The following is an 18,756-nucleotide window of genomic DNA, read 5'->3' as shown; positions in this document are numbered from 1 at the left end:
ATGCAGAAAAACATCTGAAAGACGAGTACAATAATTAAAATGATAAATGATAATTAAAATGAGAAACAAATAATTAAAAATACCGTGTCTCCACGAACATGCGCTGAATGCTTGGAATAACTGAACAATAAACTTGGGAACAGAAAGCGCTAGGCTGCAAAAATGCAGAAATCTTATGGAAGGAAAAAATTACAGCTACAAACTGCTCATATCCAGCAAAACAAACGGATCTTTTGAGTTCCAGAGGGAATCCTACAGTGTGAGGAACGGACACCATCATCATCATCATCATCATCCCAGCGCCACACATTGAATATTCCCGAATTTTAGTCGGGTCCAGTGTTCTCCAAGTTTGTTTTTGCAGCTCTTGTAGGCAGATATTTCAAGGCAAAGTATTTTAGTTCAGTTTTAAGTGACAGAAAAGGAAAGGTGTAAAAGCTTCAGAGAGATGACATGAGACCACACAGTTGCTGTTAATATAACTGATTAAAAATCATATTCTAGGCACAGGTAGATATTGAACAGGTCAGTAACAGAAAACTGCAGTGATGCTGTCTTTTTCCTTATTGATAGTCCTTTACTTTGTCCTAAATGTAGTTACAATTTAATTGAATTAGAAGAATAAGAAAATATTGAGGGGAAAAAAACCCCCAAAAAAACTCCCTTTAAAACCCATAAAATTTAATTTAAATGCAACAGAACTCCAACCTGTCAGAAATGTGATTCCACTGTCTTAAACAATGGCAGGTTTCTTCTTTCCCTTAAACGCTACTATTCTGAAACTTAAATGTAACAATGGGAAAATTCATTTTTATTAATTTCTAAGAGAAGTCCCACACTAACGTTAATGAGGCATTCTTCAAGTCTCAATGAAATCGCTCCCACATTAATGCAGAGGCTGCACTGTAGAGAGACCTGTCAAACGTTCACATACGTAAATTCAGGAAATAAGGAAAGTTATAAATGGGCTCAGTTTCACTGAATTCATGTTCCAGCACAGCTACAGAAACAACTCTTTTAAAACATTCTCTTAAATTTTTGAATGTTCATTCCTGAAGGACAAACATTTCTTTCCATCTCCTTCACCATTTCTGCAAGCTCTGCAAGAGATTTTTTTTAGCACAGGAAAGACCAAGGCCTTTTCCCCCCATGACTTTTACATCCACACAACACTCGAATTGAGAAATGTGTAACAGAAAAAGATTTAAAGGAGTTTCAGTGACAGATCATCCACTGCTACTGGGAGAAAGCAAATAGGAATATCTTAGTGCAGTCAGGGCAAATCTAAAGGACCTGGAATCAAAATCAAAATTATCTCAACTGAAAAACATCAGCGAGTGACTGAATCTCGCAGATTGCTGTCATAAGTGATCAGAACAATTCCAAATAAAAATGCAGGCACAGCAGTCAGCAGAGGAGAACAATGAGAGCATTGCTGGGGCTCCACGATGGTAGATTTCAAAACTGAAACGCTCATAAATAACTTACGCAACCCAAGCGTTCAGTAAATGTCACAGCAAAAGGGTTTAATGTATTCCTGAGCTGGTAAAAAGGGAAAACATCTGCAAAGGCAGGGGAATGTCCCGACTGAAAACAGAAATTGTAACCTAATGCCAACAGTACCATCCCCGATCCCAGTGGCTGCCCCTTCGCAACATGCAACGGAACTGAGAAACATCCAGCATCAACTCAGTGGGTAAAAAGCCACTTCAGCAGCTCAAGTTCCCAGCACACCGAGGAGAAAGTTGGGAAAGAAGCTGAAAATGAGCAGAGATCCTCGGGCTGATTTTTATAAACTTCAGGCGGGGGTAATTACACATGAGAATTTCTGTAGTAGGGGAAGGAGAGAAATCTCTTTAAGGAAAACAAGTCAGATTTCCAGCACATGGGTGCTAAATCCTAACTCTGGAAGAAATGTGAGCTACGTGTTAAAACAGAGGGCGTTTACATCTTTACATCCAGCTTGGTTGGTGGCAGTTATCTTTCGTGACATTATACCCTGGATCTGTGGGGTCTCCTCATTCGTTCTGTGATACACAAGAAGTAAAGGGGAGCAATAAAAGGAAATTTTCATTGCCCTCATTAAAATAGGAACACTGGCAGTTTTGCATTAAAATACGACCATATTTTAACATCCATGATTTAAGGCTTTAACTGCAAGGTTAAAGTTTGAAGTCAGACTGGTTTTTTTAGTTTAACTGTTTTCTGCAGGGGTCAGATCTGTTTCTCAAGGAACTGCAACGCTTCTCACCGTAATATAACGAACAAACAGCCTCATTTTGCTCCCAACAGGGTAAATACATATTAATTAGCCCAGTCAGTAACAAGCTAAACGTTGTCTCCTGTAAGTACAGCAGTTGTTACAAATAAATATCCATCCTAAAGAGCTCTGGAGTTTCCCTTGGTGGTGCCAGAACAAGTTTGGCACCAGAAGAGCTCTCGCTGTTCTCTCAGTGGCCTGAGCTCTGACAGAGATATTTGACATTCCAGCACAGCTTCTGCAGAACCAGAATAGGACAGAGGGGGAATCATACAAGGAAAAATTGGCCCAGAATAAAAATAGATTGGTTTCCTGCTGCGACCATCCCAAAATTCCTGAACAATTGCCTGTGAGAAGCTTCTCTGGCACGTGGCCTGGGCAGGATAATTCTGGGTAGGGAAAAGTTGGCTGCTTGCATGTCTGGCCTCTGCAGCTTCAAAAGCAGAGAAATGAAGGAATGACTGAGTCAAAATGAAAAGGGCTCCAATCTCCAAACATGCAGATCATTAGCAGCTTCTCCTGAGCCCTCCAGCTGGACTGGATGGCTGCAGGATGTACTGGAATTCTCCTAAAATTCCTAATTCATTAGTTCTGTGCTTTAAGAGTTAGAGAGTGACAAGAGCTCAGGAAGAATGCTGACAAAAGAAAAACACAATGATCACAATGCCAGCAAACTCAATTCTATCTGTGCTGAAAGTCTGAATCTCCAGAAATTCTGACACAGAGCAGGACGAAATACGAAATCAACTTATTAAAAACCAAACAAACCCTCACACAACAAACCAACGTACAGACTACAATTAAATCGTAATTGGATTTGTCATTTCAAAGAATCAGCATCAGATTTCCACATAATGCAGGGTGACATAGTCTTATGCTAATAAATAAAGTTAGCAAAGTAAACAAAGGCTGTGTTTCTACTGTAAGGAAATCCGTGAGCCAACGGAGCAACCTTTTCAGCACAGAAGTAATTCAACCCCCAAACCACATGAAAAGTGATCTCTCTGGGAACAGCACAGCTGCTAAAATCCAAGGCAGTTTTTATTAAATCATCAAGTCTGTTTATGTAAAAGGGGGCTCTCTTAAAATTACCTCCAAGAGGAAATGATTTGCTAAGGAAAAATTGATCCCTGCATCGAATTTATCTGAGTGGATGTACATTTTTATTGTTTTTACATATCAGTGTTTCCTGGATTGGAGATAAGGAGAAAATAAGAGAAAAAGAAGGAGGAAAAAAGTCTGCTCTAACAGTTTAAATTCTCTCTTAGCTACTGCTGAGCTTTTGGCTCTTCAACAGGGCAGATAAAACAGCTGTTATTTTTAGAAACAGCCAACTTCGGTGCTTCGACTTTTGAAGAGAAAATGCACATTAAGAATCCTTCAAGACTTGTCAGATGTACCCAGATAGCCCAGAGGAAGAAAAGGAACACTGGATAAGGAGATATTGTGCAAGTTCTCCAAAAGATGCCAGTGCCCCATTATTTTTTGAAGGCTGCTTGGAAGGAGTGAAAGGAACAGAAAAAAAACTTCCTGCAGTCAGTCTGAAGGTACAGGAGAGCGGAAATAAATTAACGGCACTCCAAGCAGCTCAAAGCACGAGTGAAAAACCCTCTGAATCTCCCTGCTGAGATATCCCAGGGAAAACTTCTGGAAGTTGCACCCCACGGCCAGAAAAAAAACTTGCCAGGGGGAACTTTTCAAAGCCACGGGAGAGAGAAACAATGCAAGAGCTGCCCCAGAGAGCCAAGAAACAGCTGGGAACTCTGAGGTGACTCAGGACTGGCAGCACCAGCAGCAAAATGAACAATCTGCTCAATAAAGAAATGGTAAGAAGCCATTTTTTTCCCCTCAATTGTTCACTATTTGTCTGTTTTGTATCACAAACCAGAAATTTTGCCGTTTTTGCCTATTTGGAAAGACATTAAACTCCAGAAGGCTGGCAAGATTTATTCATCAGACATCAGAAAGGATTTCTTAAATAATACCAATCTCATTCCTTTCTACAGAGCTGAAAGATAATGACAATGCTTCTGTCATTAACTTTTCAGAAATGTCTTGGTCAATCTGTGCTTGGATCCTTCAGCTGATGGCAGCATTTAGGCGGAGCACGCTAAGAGGTGGTGCCAAAGAAATTTGGAAAACAGCTAAAAAAAGGCGGCTATGAGGGAAAAAGAACTTTAGCTAAAGTGGGAACAGATTCCAAGCTCTAAGGAAGTCAGAGAAAATGTCAAAAAGTACCCCAAAATTGAGCTGGAAATACAAAAATAATACGAGGCACAAACTCAGCCCTACCTTGGCTGAACAGGCTGTGCACTTATCAAATGCCAGGCTGACTGGAAGAACATTATCAAATCTGGATAAAAATCCTCGGATCTGGAAGATGAAAAAAAAAAATTACATTGTTATTTTAAACATTTCCAAAATTCAACATGAACTGGACACAGATTCCATAAAAAGAACATCTATCGTGTTCTAACAGTAAAACTTGTAGTGATTTTACACTCAGTACATATTACTGTTTTTTTAATGTACAAATAATGACACAGCTGCCTAAATGCAGCATTATTTCACCAGAAATGGAAGCACAGCACCATCTGCAGTTGGCCTTTGCTCAGTGCAAAGGTCCATGAAAAATAAAAAGTCATGGTGTGACCCCTGAAACACATTTTTTTTTCCCCTGTAGTGGTTTCACGTTCACTAAACTTTAGTCTTAGTACTTTTTTTTCTGTGGGAGAGGGACTAGGAGAAAAACAAAGCAGGCTTAACTTTAAAAGTGAACAAATAGTTTTATTAACACACAATAAAAGAATAGAAAAAGAAAGTTGGGGAAAAAAAACTAAAACAGAATGAAACTTCAAAAACACTCTTCCCTCCCCTTACAAACTGTTCACTTTCCTACAAAACAACATAAAGAGACAAAACTTGTAATTTTCAGTCAGTTTCACTATCTGACAATAGTCTTTCATCAGTTCTTTAGGGGAAGAGTCTCTCTTAGAGTCATGGATCCCACTGACAACTTAGAACAGTTCTCTTGTGGGTTTTAAACTGTCACAAAAACAGCCGCCCAGGGAAACCTGCCTTTGTGACCCCTCGCATTAGCAGTTCCCAAGCTGCTTACGGGTCATGGGTCTTAGACTTTTGTATATTGGGGTGTCACCTTTTAAGGTGAATAACTCCAAAAGCAAAAGATTCTTCACCTCAAGGTACAGAGATATCTTCTCACTTCTCCACTGGCACAGAGGGCTTCTCATCTCTATCTCTGTTCAAGCATCTTATAGGATTAATATTACTTAGTCCATCACAAATACTTTTGCTCAAATCCACACAGAAATCTAAACATTCATCATCCTAAATGCTTATTTTTTCCATGATTTAAAGGAATGATCTAAATATAGAGTTCATTTCCATGGGCTCAGATGAGAATGGAACAACCAACTCTTCAACCCTCTGTCCCAATAGTCTTTTCACTCTCGCTCTACTGACTCCATGCTGTTTCTCTTTTATGTTCACTCTGTCCCTTTCTTTTCTCTCTCAGAGAAGGGCCCAGCTCTAGAAGCTTCATGCTGCAAGAAAGGGTTAAATCTGCCCAGAGTCTCTTCTCTCCCTCTGTAGCTCATGGTATTAGGTGTTCAAGGTCGTGCTGGTGAGGGAGGAAGAACTCACAAAGAAACATCAGAGATCAGAGCACTGGGGCAGTTTGAAATCACAAAAAAACCAGGAGGATCATAAATGCCTTTTCGGCCCACTCCTTGGTGTAAATCGGGGCAGCCTCAGCCCAAATGGTGCTCATAGCTCTTATCATGGACCCAGCAGAGATCTCTCCCTGCGCCAGGGAAGTTTGGAGAAAGTAGTTGCTGTAAAGCAGCGACCTCTCCTTCCCACCCCCGACCCAGGAGCTGATAGAATCCTGCCAGGCCTCAGGCCAGCTCCCCCCCAAAAAGGGGGGAGCAGCACCCTAACTGGATGTTACCTGTCTCTCTCTGGCCAAAGGAAAGAAGAAAGGACCCAACTGCAGGAGGTCAAGGGGTTTTATATGGTACTTCCCAAAGTCGGAGCAGACAATTTTCAGTGGTCAGAACAGATGCCAATATTCCAACTAACCCTCTGATAGGTCCTTGTCCTTTCTAAAGCAATTCCCAGGTCCTGACCCGGAGAATCATTCTACATTCTTCTATAACTAAAAAACCAAACTGTACTAACCCATGACACCCCCCATCTCTATAACCTAGAGAGTCTGAACGTTTAACTGTTGTGCAATCCTCAATTATGATGTGAACATGATATTATTGATAGGCAATTTTAAAATTCCAGGCCACTATTTCTGCTAACAGAGGGAGCACTGAAAACACTTCGCAGCAGGGTTTGATCTCTTCAATTGTGAACTCTTTGGAGTACTGATCATCCTTTTTATTCTGTTTATTAAAATGAAGAGACGTCACCAGGAACAGAACTTAAATAACTCTGCAGTACAAATAAGAATACCTCAGTTTTGAAATTTTAAAACTGAATTTTTGAAAAACTGTAACATTTGTGGGTAGAGTTGAAGGAAAAAGTGCTGTATGGTGCCAGAACAACATGAATATCTTGTGATAATAATAATAATAAATAATAACTAAAACCAGCCAACTCAAATAATAATTGGGAGTTGGCTGATTTGAATTGTTTTCAGACTCTGAAGAGATTTAAAAGTGAATTTTAAGATACTCATATTGGCAGCTCTGAGGGAGAACAGAAGAGTCAGAAATTGCTTTATTCACGTAATTTCTGCCCCAAACAAATTCCTGCTCAGTGGGTAGCAGGGATTTTGTGTCCATGAGCAGCACAATGCCAGGAACACCCTGCCTGGGCTGCGTGATGGGTTAATATTACTTATATTTATTTTTTAATAGACATGGAGAGTCAGCCCTCTGGGGAATGGAATCAGCATTTTTTTAAGGAGACAAGATCTATGATGATCAGTTCCCAGCTCTTAAACAAAAGTTTTTATCACAAATAATTTACCTGGTGAGGAACAAGCCCAAGAGAAGTGGGTGGTTCATTCATTCTGTCATCACTGCTGCTGGCCACAGCATAACCACTGCCAAAAACCCAACAGGGAAAATTAGAGCAAGACAACACACTCAGAATTTCCAGTCAGCTTCCAGGCATTTTGCTACAGCTTAGAATGAGGCAAGGAATCTATGTGGAAAGTCTGTTTCATAGGAACCAAGATTCAGCAGGATAAATATAAATAAATCAGTCTGAGACTCATCTTCAACTCCTAAGTCACTTTTTCTTTCACAGGTTTTAAACAGCCTCACGTTCTAGGTGCAGAATTTCAGTGTAATTTCTGTGTCACACACACTAATTTTTAAGTAAGATTTGCTGATCTTGAAGCCCTTCATGTGCCACACAGCTGCTCATCACACCCAAACACTGTTCAGCAAAGGAAAGCCAGGACTACTACTACTACTACTACTTTCTTCTTTTGAAAGATTCTTAATACTTTTCTGTGGTTAAATTCAGAGAGAGAAGAAGAACTTCACACTTGATGAGGCAGCTCCCTCAAACACTGCACGTGGCATTAATTAACAGACATCAGCCCTCACAGAACTGTCCTTCTTGAGATGTAATTCCTCCTCCTCCTTAAAGATTCTGTTCAATTTCTCTGATTTCTCAGAGAACACCTGAGAACAGCAGCAATGGCTCACCCTTCTGGATGCTGCAGGACAGAAACCATTAACTCCACTGCCAGGGCTCCAGCCACCATGGCCAGTCCAGGCCGGCTGACCGTGCACTGCTGGTCCAGTGTCCGATCCCTGGTGGACTACAAACACAGACAGTTCTGAAGGGAAGGAAAAAGAACTCCAAAGTAACCAGCTGCCCTGCACAAAACACCTGGAGCACTGTGCAATTCACACCTGTGATCTTCCAGATTAAAAATCGACCATTTCTTCACCTCACGCACACCAACGCAGCACAGCTCCCTTTATCAAACACCATTAGAACCAAACAAAAATCCGAGCAGCAACGAAAGAGAGCCGTAAGCACTGTTTGCATAAGGTTCTACTCACATCCCCTGGTGCCACAACATCATTGCAGAAGTAGCAGCCCAGCTTATAGCCAGGGATATTTGAGAAGAGTGAGGACCCCAGCAGATCAGAAGAAGCGGAGGCGTTGCTGAAACGCGAATCACCGTGTTCTTGCTGTTTGGGTTTCTTCAGGCCATGTCTCATAACAACAAAAGTGTCAAATCCCAAGGCAGCATTGATGACCAACTGTGAAGGATAAAGAGAGAACAACAGATTTTAAGTGAGCCAAAAAAGGGGAGGGTGGGGGGAAAAAAAGCAGCCTGGAGGCTTTTATTCACTATAAATGCCAAAAACCCCACACGCAGTAGATGGATGAGCAACCCATTAACAGCATATTTACCACCTTAGCCATAAACAGCAGAGTTTCTGAAAGCTGGAGAATTCCAGATGTCAAGCACTTCGAAAGCGAAAAACCCAAAATAAAAGTCTGTTTCCGAAAGTCACAAGCCCTTTTCTTTTTCTGTGCTTTTCAGGGCGACCTGATCTGAATGAATGACTCCCTCTAGTTGTCACACAAACTTGTGACCAAAAAGCATCTTCAAGCAGTGGAATGCCATCTGTTATCCAAAACAGTTCCTGCTCAGTAAGGAAAGCAATTAATGACTACTTCTGGGCTTCATCTGCATCTCCTTAGTCACATGGGGAGCAGGAGCAGCTGTGCTGCACAATCCCTCTGTCCTCACGTTCCCCTTTCTCTCCACTCTGCGGCACAGAGGAATCTGAAGCACAAGATCAACACAACCATGACTGAGCAGGTCAAACAGAAAGGAAGATGCACTGCTTCATCTGCAGATACTGTTGACAGAAGTTCTGGTGCAGCTCTTCCTCATTTCCCATTCTTCCAGCCAGGAATTATTTAAAAGAAGAACTCTGAGGGAAGCTCTCTTAAGAATTAGACATCTTAATTAGCGAGCTAGAAGTCTCATCATCATTCTCAGTATTTCCAATTATTTCTGCATACTCTCTTTCAGCCTTGGAGTAGTTTATTGCTCCTCAGTCCTGAAGTGGACCCCTGCTGTTGAATCCATGCAGGCCTACAGCAATTAAAAGATTGCATCTTCTCACTGCATCGACCTGTAAAACCTGAATATGGTGTTCCACTTCCAAAGTATCAGTAAGAGCTGGTATTAGCAGAAATTAATAATATTGTTAAACAATTCCCACTGCAATCAACAGTTTCTCTCTTCTCAGTTTACTGGCAGGTAACTGTTTCATTCTGATGGAGCCTTAATTAAAAAAATCATCTGGTTTTGATAAAGAGACAATGGAAAAGTACAAGAGACAAATGGACAAGTAACTTTTGGAATGGATCAACACAAAGAAAAAACAAGAAAATTTTACCAAGTTCCAGTGCTCATCAGGAACAGAGACTGAATGTGTGACATTAGGATTTAGCCTTTGAGAGGTTTGTTTGTCTGAGTGCTTGTTTTGGGGAAGGACTGCAGGGATGGCAAAGATCACCAAGTGAATGATGGAGTGGGGAGAAGGACTCTTACTGCTACCCACGGAGTTGGGCTTGTGCATTTTACACCAATCATCACTCACTGTTCTTTATTTTCTGTGAGCCTTTTTGAGATCTTTGGGACCAAACTGTGCAGGGCTTGAGATCTGCAGGTGCCACACAAAATCACATTTGGAGCAGAGCTCTCACTGAGTGTTTACTAACATCAAATACCCATCATTTGTTTGGACACCTCGAGATTTCCCTGCTGTGTTTTCTCCAGTGATAGAGAATTCCATCTCCTCAGATCAATGTGATGTTCTCAAATCAACCAACTGCGTGATGCAGACACACTACACCACTGAGTAACAGAGAAATGTCACAAAAAAGTTTCATAATTTATCCTCAAAATTATTTGAATGCTGCAAGTAAAAGGTAGAAGGGCACCACTGGCTAAGAAAACACGGGAGGGATGTTTTGGAGTTCATAAAACCACTCTGTCCTGACTGAACCAGACAGGATTCATACAGAATATACACATAAAATCCCACATATTGCTGAAAATTCCCAACCATCATACAATGGAAGAGTAGGCTAGCCCTGGCATTTCTCAGTTCAACACCCAGCTCTGCAAGTTTGCTCTTTTTGTCATTTCTGTGCTGTTTTTAAACAGCTGAAATACTGCTGCAAGACCAGAGGTGCAAGCTGCAGCAAGGCCGGGAGGACTGAGGAGGAACTGCTGAAGTCACAAATTACACACACTCACACCTGAGCCTATAATTCAGCGAAGCCCTCACTAAAGGGACACTGAGCTGCTCTCCACTGGCAAAGAGAAGCTCATCTGAGCTATAAAGAAATAAAATCCCATTGTTCAGGGCTAGAAATGCATTTAAAAGAAAGGAAGGGTGTGATTGTGACACGCAAAGCAATCACACGAGACGAGAGATTTTTGCAGGACAGAGACTTCTCCGATCCAGCTCAAGCTGAGTCAGGGCGGAGAGAGAGCTTCTTTGTTTATTTCTTACTTTTTATACATTTGTGGGTCTAGCAGAAGATTGGCTTCTGAGGTTTTTCACCCTTCAGCCAAATGGCTAGACCAACTGTCAGTTACAATTGTTTTCAGGTTAGAAATATGCAAACAAAGGACAGAGAATGAAAAACAAAGGATTTGTTTAGGTTACATCTGTGAGAAAAAGGTAGAAACTGCTCCTAATATTGTGCAGTACCTAAAAGGTCTGACTCCATTTTATGAAAATTTAAAAGGCTTTAAAAAACTCAGAAAAACTAAAGTAACAGAAGGGAAATCAATGGATCAGTACAGTACCTTCCTCTTGCTGGCTGCAATGACGGCAGGCAGCCAGCGACTCTCCCGAGTGTCCATCAGCAGGAAAACAACATCGTGGGCATTGATGAGCTCCTCCAGTCTGGCCACATCCCGCTGGGCCTGGGCCATTGTCACCTCCGAAAAATTCACTGGGTGGCCTGGCATGGGGATGCTCATGTTGTAACCTTCGGAGCTCTAGGGGAAGGCGGAGAGAAAATCACGAGTTCAGAAGGTAACCTCGTGACTGAACTGGTGGAAAATTCAATATAAATCACGGTCCAAATTCAATTCCTGCTCATCAGAACGGCAGCTCTGCTCCTTCCACCCCTCTGTGCGGCAGTGCTGTGCACCAAAGCACAGCGCTGGAGTTTCTCAGTCTGTATTTATGCAGAACAGCCTCAAAGTCTTAGCGGGCCTGGCAAATCACCACAAGAAGAGAGTGGAACTAACTGCTCCTGATCCCAGGGGTTACAAACATCACCCCAAAGCCAAGCAGCCACGTTTACATTTGATCATGATCTGTGATTAAAAGATCATAATCCACACAAGTGTCGTGGATTCTCTTTCCAGCCCCGTCACACATCAGTTTAACAGCTGCAGTTTGTATTTCTGCTGCTGAACACTGACTCAGTCCCAGTCAGGGACACGCAGTACCACACTGCTCTGTGTTTTCAGTTCCTGAGGAGAGGAACAGCCTCAGATGATTTCCCTGTAATGCCCCAGCCATGTGGGAACCCGAGACAGCAAAAAGCACTTCTGAGATGGTCACTGCAGAGCTGGAGGCCTGCACTGTGCAGATGCTGCAGGAGTTTGTTCCCGTGGCAGAAACATTTCCCTCTTCCAGCCCCTTACTTGGGCAGGACGGACTGAGAGCAAATACTGATCCAAATAAGCATCTACACAATGCATGCACAATGCAAACAATGAATTCACTCCTTTGGAAATGTGTCAGTCCAATCTGCCAGCCATCTGCTGCAAGGGAAGGATGGATCCTTCGTTCATCTTACAGAAGAACAAGCCTTGCCAAAGCCTCCCTGCTTGGCACTGCAGGAAAAATGAAAAACCAAAACGTGAAAACCAGAGGAACCAAGCATGAAATTGCAAGGGAAGAGAGGAGAAGAAGGCTGGTGGAATGTGCTTTTGCACAGACCAATCAATTACCAGCACAACTCATAAATCCAGGTGAGCCAAATAACCAGAAGGGTGAATACACATAAATATCCCTGAGGACAAAAAGAACCAGGCCCATTCAGCAGCTTGGAGAAATGGCTGTGGCTAATATCTGCATTAACCATACCAAAGGATTCACCCTTTCTTCCCTTCTTTGTACCATCACCACAGACATCAGAAAATCACTGGGGCAGGCTTTAATTTCAGTGTCATTATCTCCTCCAAAAGGTTGTGGTAGGAACACAAAACTTAACCCAAGCTGTGCCTGAGTACTCCTGGGTAACTCATCAAGCCTGAGCTGCAAAGTGCTGATTGATTAGATCAGCTCAACTGACACTGCCGGTGTTTTAGGAGGGCAGTTTTTGTTTAATAAATTCAAATAAAACATTAGCTGCACCCAAAAACGGTCAATGAAGTTCTAAACACTAAAATTCTGCCAGCATTCAAAAAAAAAGCTCAATCCAGGTATTGGAGCTGTAAGAATACAGACAAGTCTGGCAGCTTCCACAATTTTATCTGAATAACTGTCCCTCAAAAAAAAGACAGCAGTCACCAGCCAAAGTGGCTGAGGTGCACTTTGGCAGCCAAACAACGGCAAAAAGAGCTCAGAGGGCACATTGGTATTATTTTAAGGAGGAATAAATGTCCATATATATCCTCAAAGAAAGATCTTGCTTATTCCACAGAATCCCAAAATCTCAGGAATCCGAGAAAAGTTTTAAAACGCCTCCAAATTATCCAATATATTTGGCTACCATCTCATAAAATATTAAAATTACATTAAAAAAAAGCGGGCTGTATGTTGTTCCCTTTGCTGGAAGTTCAAAATGAAGCTATTATCTACTAATATAGAAAATTAGATTGCAAATTTGAGGTCTAAAACAACAGGAAATCTCAAAAATACATTCCAGTGCTTCCCTCAAGACCCGCTCCCAGAGTTAATACGTCTGACCTGGCATTACTCAGATTTCCTTAGGACATCCTAGGCAGCAAAAAATCACTTCACTATCACTAAGCAGCCACAAGATGACTTAATGATCCTTAATTACCTTTCACCGCTACAAATATCTCCCTCAATAAAGTTACGAGGAGCAGAGATTTGAGATAAAACCAGTAACCAACAGAGCACCCGCGCAGCGTTCTTAACGTTTCACCGCGAGAACTTGGAGAAGCAATTTAAAGTCACTTTTTTTTGTTGTTTGTTTTTATATATTACCAGCGACAGTCACATGGAAATAATGATCTTACCACTCCTGGGAAGATTTTCTGCAGCCTGTCTGCTGCTGCCAGAGCCTTGGGCTTGCCCCCGCTCAGGCAATCCTCGAACTCGTACAGTGGCTGCCGCACGGGGTTGGAGTAGGAGATCTTTGCATTGTCCACAAAAGTGATTTTCCTCACCCCCCAGCCCTAAAGGAGAACAGGATTTAATAAAGATAATTACAACAGCCTTGGGGAATCTTTTTGAGGAATGCCACACACTCAGTTTTGTCCACTTTTTTAAGCTACAAAAGCTTTTGCAAGTATTCAAAGCAACTGAAATAAGGGAAGAGAAAATTTGGTTGCATTTAACAGAAATCCCTCAAAACCTGCTGAATTCAGTGGAATGGGGTGAACATCCCTGAAAGGAATTATCAGCACAGTTATTCCAAGTGTTTCACTGTGAATTTGATCTTTATATCTTGTTGATTTGCTCCAGAATTTTTTTTTTACATATTTCCAAAATATTCTGCCAAGGTTCCCTTGCTATCTCATATTAGCAGAACATTAGTTATTTATTTCCATCAGCTACAGCTCTCACCTCTTCCCTGCAGTTTAGAACACAACTAATGTTATATTCTGTGTGTTTTGATGCAGAGAATGCAATTTGTCTCCGATGTGCCACGACAGCTGGACAAAAAAATAAAGAAATACAGGATTTTTGAGCTTAAACAGGAGATTATTTGTAAGATTAAGGATTTACCATCAAGGTCCTTGCAACACTACAGCCCAGGGTGCCAGCTCCCAGCAGCAGACACTTGGCAGCCACAATCTTTTCCAAATCCAGAGTGGGCACCAACCTCCAGCACATCAGCTTCAAATTAAGATCCACGGATGATTCTGCCAACCTGTGCCATGGAATAAATAACAACAACTTCTGAACCCTCCTGTACTTCTCCAGCAGAGCAATCACTGGTAGTTCAGATGATTGAGTTAGAGGTTTTTTTGAAGGAGAGAATGAATTCAGCAATTTAACACATAGATAATATGAAAAACAAACAGACAACGGCTTCTGAAAAAACAACAATCCAAAACTAAAATTTTAGTAATGAAGTTGATGCAAGCACGAAAATAAAAATGGTGTCTCAGCCAAGATTCCTGTTAAGCTCAGTGCAAAGACAGATGATTTGTCCATAATTTTTTGTTTCTCTTTTAAACTACCTGGTTTTCTGTATCCAGTTACGCCTGCCCTTGACATGCAATATTCCACTCATACCCTAAAGCATGTGGGCAGTCCTTTGTGGAAGTTTGAGAAAGAAAATGAAGCAGGAAATATGTGTTCAAGCAAGGGGCAGATTTTTACACCCATCAGAACACAGGCTGTTAAAACTCTCACCAAGCCAGGCCACCACAGCTCTGAGATTCCTGCAAGTTTCATTCCCTCACACACACCCTCAATAAAATCCCTTCAGCACCCAGTAAATGATTTGTGCAACAAGGATTTAAACAGCAATTGTCACGGCTGCCTTCTTACCAACACCTCTCTGGGAAGGTAAATTAAATAATTTACACAAGGAAAGAAGGTCAATTTACCTAAAGAATTAAGAACCCTGAGATGAACTTTATCGAGTATCTGGGAAGACACTGAGAACTTCCACAAATGCTTGACAAAAAAAGGCTTTGCCTGATGGGCAAAATGTGAACCTGAACCAGCAGACCAGTAAGTTTTTCCAAGGCAAGGACACAGATGCAGACACTCTGTAACCTCATTCTTTTCAATCCATTGCCCAAACATTATGTACAGAATGATAACAATTATTAAAGTCACATTTCCCGAGCTCTTTCCTGTCCCACTCTGACAAATCCCACAGGAGGAACTTTCCCCCATGCTTATTTTCATTATCACCCTGCAGGTGAGAGAATTCAGTGAAATTTCCACAGGCCTGTAACACTCTGACCTACATTTCACCCGGTTTTAAATAAAGGCATTCCAAATTTTCAACCAGAGTCCAAAACTGCCAAGATCTCTGCTGCATGCAGTGCACTGCTCTGTAAAGGTCTTTACCTCCAAAAGGAAAGTCCAAACAATATCCAGTGCACGTTTTACTGCATATTCTTACCTAATTCACATTTTAACTTGCTGTGGATTTAACCCAAGTAAAGAAAACTATGGGAATTTAAAAGATAAAAACCAAACCTTTTTGGATCCATGCATTCACTGAGATTCACCATCCTTGGCCCCAGGCCTCCCTTTTGGTTTTTCTCCCATCCAACAGCTTTTGGACAATCTGTTTGAAATATTTAAAACACAAAAAAACCCCAACCCCAACACAAAACAAAACAAAAAAAAGAAAGGGAAGAAAGAATGAAAACCTTAATATCACAGGACAGAGAAAAGAAATTTTGTTGGATTTAACACTGTTGGAAAAAAACCTTATTTTAAACCTGCCCTGATATACAAATTTTGCTGTTTACATCAACTGCAAGTTCCTGGAGAATTTCTTTGCTCTCAGGTGTCCCCTGTGCTGCTTTTGCCTGTTTAGCTTCAAACCCAGCAGAGAGCTGGCATCATTCCCCCTCAGGACTTTAATGTCAAGCCAGGTAAATTCATAATTCAGGAAATTTTGCCAATTTCACTCATCATTTTATCGCCCCTAGACCCCATCTGCAAATTCAGTGGAAAATGATATATCTTAAATTATACATAATCAAATAATTTGCCACAATGACATGTCAAACATTCAGATTTTTTTGCTTGAGGTAGAGAAATTCTGTGATACTGTCCTGCACCTACAAATCAAATCTGAGATTATCCTCTAACATTTCAAGTCTATTGCTTTAAAATGGGATTAAAAGAACAGTTCCACCCTGGGGCACGTTTTACTCAGTGTAAAAATTCTCCAGAAATTTTGCATCCCATAAATTCACGATCACTTTTTCCCTACCTGAGGGACTGTATACAAATTCAACAAGAAAAAATGAGACAAATTGCTGCTTCTTTGTATTTTTTCATGACACTAGCAGGAGTTTGCTTGCCTTTCAATTAGAAACAAAATTACAGGAGGAAAAAAATGAGCTAATATCCCCATCTCTTTCTTTGTCAAAAAAGGAACCATTTCCTTTAGAGACATCAAACAGAAATTCAAACAATTTAAAATAACTCAGCATAAGCAATGATTCCGTAGTAGCAACTTATTTTGCCATGTCAGCAGTGATCAAGAAGAGAAAAAAAAAAGTTTTGAATGGATTACCTGTGCCCAGGGGTGTCTCTGGCAGTTTGATTTCAAAGATGATGCTGTGTGTGATGTCTCTCACCCCCTGCATGGTCCTGTCTCTGAAGCAGAGCACTTCAACCCTCTGCACAACGCTGCCCCTGCCATGAAAATAAAAGATAAACACAGATGTGCAACTTCTTTCATAGAAAAGGGACTTGTTTCAAGCAGCATTTCACACAGGTTTAGTGCTCTGCAGGTTCTGAATGAGGCTTTTTGTCTTGGTATTGAACTATTGTTGCCTTTATCAGAAAGAGAAATGATTCCTCAAGTGTAAGAAAATGACTGGTTTGGTGTGAAACAGCTCCAAAGCAACGCCACTGTCAGCCTGTCCTTGCATTCATCCAGCACTGGACAAACTGCAGATTTAGAGGAATAAAAAGCAGAAAAGCACCAGAGCACATATCAGGTGACACGTTGGGACTTTTCTGTGGCACCAAGATCCTCTGAGCTCTCAATATAGATAATTTTTCCTCCTTATGATTCAACCCCCCTCCAAAAAAAAGAGAATTTCAGTGCCTGAACCCCAAGGCTGTGTAAATGTAACACTCAAAACTATGGAAGTGCAACCTAATCACAATTTTGTTACAGCAACCCAAGTTTATCTGATAATTTAAATCCTTTCTTTCAAAACCCAGAGTGTAAAACTGTGTCTTGTCTTCCCATCTTCTCCGCAATGAAAATAATCAAGTGGTACAAGAAGAAAACCCAAGAATATCTGATTTTTAAAATTGTAAGTTGGCTATTTCTTGACACTAATTAATTATATAAATTCACAGAGCATTCTAAACAAGATTTGACACAGCTGGAGGGTATGGGCAGGGTGTGAAGCTGGCATTTCCAGGTGCATGCATCCCTGTGAGGATTTGGATTAACGGGAATTTGTGACTGGCAGAAGTAAAAACCAGAAGAATGCACAAAATCAGAACCACTCCGAGTGGGTAAGGTCAAGGGAAAAAGCAAAATCTTGGGGGGGGGGGGTGAGATGAGCGAAATGCCAATCTCATTTAATATCAACCAATAAATAATCTTTGTCAGAAAAATAAACACCAGGTACCATTTGTGAGCTGCCAGGATCAGGAAGTTTCTCAGTGGCCATCCTGGATACTGAGATAAATTACAAGGATCATAAACTCCAACCGTCACCTGCAAAACAAATTGTTCTATGTGAGAAGTCATCTGTCCATGGTCATGCAAAGGTTATTTGGCACTTTTAAATAAAAATTCTGGACAGAGCAGGCCTACAAACACGTCTTGCATATTTATAAAAATTTAATCTGTGGTCAAACCAGGTTTTACTGGAGCTTTTGCCACAGCCTCGAGATTTATTCAGTTTGGCCTCTTTAGGGACACTGGATGTTCACTGCAATTAATGCACCTTCATTACCTTAAAAACACAACTATGAGGGAAGCCCAGCAACTGAAGCCTTGCTCCCAGCCCAAAAATCTGCACTGGTTTTGGAATGATCAAAAAGTGAAAGGGCACAGGGCAGCAAGAGAACAAATTAAAGGAAAAACGGCACAAAAATCACTTTATAGACACCCTCAAGAAACAACCACTGTGCCCAGCTCAGTATCAGAGCTTCAAACCATTCCCAGAGTAAACGCTTAATGATGTAAAATTATATAAAATTCTCGTTACCTTCCCTCCTCGGTCTTGAAAGAAGCCATCCCACGTTTTCAGCAGGGATATCATGACAGAATTATCATGATACTTAATTAAAAAATAAGGCAGGGCTGTCACCCCCTCCTCCTGGCAGAGGTCATCGTAGGCTTTCTGCAGGGCTTCAATCTGAAAGTGGAAAGACAACTGAACCACCAGTTTTAACAATTCTGCACTGTGATACGAAAGAAATTAAAAATTGTTCCACTTTTCTCCTAAAATAATTTAAAAATTAACTTTTTTTGTCTTGTCTAATAATGAATTTTATTAATGATTTTGTCATTTTAATGAGTTGGCTCACTCAGGGGATGCCCCTTTATAAGGGTTTCTTTTAAATGAGTTTCAAAATCAAAGCTAC

At 41.1% G+C, this 18,756-nt stretch overlaps 1 protein-coding gene across 3 annotated transcripts in view; it reads right to left on the bottom strand.

The window, feature by feature from the left end:
* The window catches only part of ATG7 (autophagy related 7), a 75,163-nt gene that overhangs the window by 51,927 nt on the left and 4,480 nt on the right, over window positions 1-18,756 (bottom strand). For all 3 annotated transcript variants that reach the window (XM_040076259.2, XM_040076261.2, XM_040076260.2), the window contains exons 7-17: window positions 18,378-18,527; window positions 17,793-17,881; window positions 16,715-16,836; window positions 15,661-15,751; window positions 14,227-14,371; window positions 13,515-13,673; window positions 11,097-11,291; window positions 8,314-8,517; window positions 7,951-8,066; window positions 7,262-7,337; window positions 4,553-4,633 (exon numbers count right to left, since the gene is read on the bottom strand). In XM_040076259.2, the coding sequence (XP_039932193.1) occupies window positions 4,553-4,633; window positions 7,262-7,337; window positions 7,951-8,066; window positions 8,314-8,517; window positions 11,097-11,291; window positions 13,515-13,673; window positions 14,227-14,371; window positions 15,661-15,751; window positions 16,715-16,836; window positions 17,793-17,881; window positions 18,378-18,527 (1,428 nt within the window). The remainder of the gene's footprint in view (window positions 1-4,552; window positions 4,634-7,261; window positions 7,338-7,950; window positions 8,067-8,313; window positions 8,518-11,096; window positions 11,292-13,514; window positions 13,674-14,226; window positions 14,372-15,660; window positions 15,752-16,714; window positions 16,837-17,792; window positions 17,882-18,377; window positions 18,528-18,756) is intronic.

Source organism: Hirundo rustica, chromosome 12 (assembly GCF_015227805.2).
Source record: "Hirundo rustica isolate bHirRus1 chromosome 12, bHirRus1.pri.v3, whole genome shotgun sequence".
Classification (NCBI taxonomy): Eukaryota; Metazoa; Chordata; class Aves; order Passeriformes; family Hirundinidae; genus Hirundo; species Hirundo rustica.
This window is presented reverse-complemented; position numbering and strand designations above follow the sequence as displayed.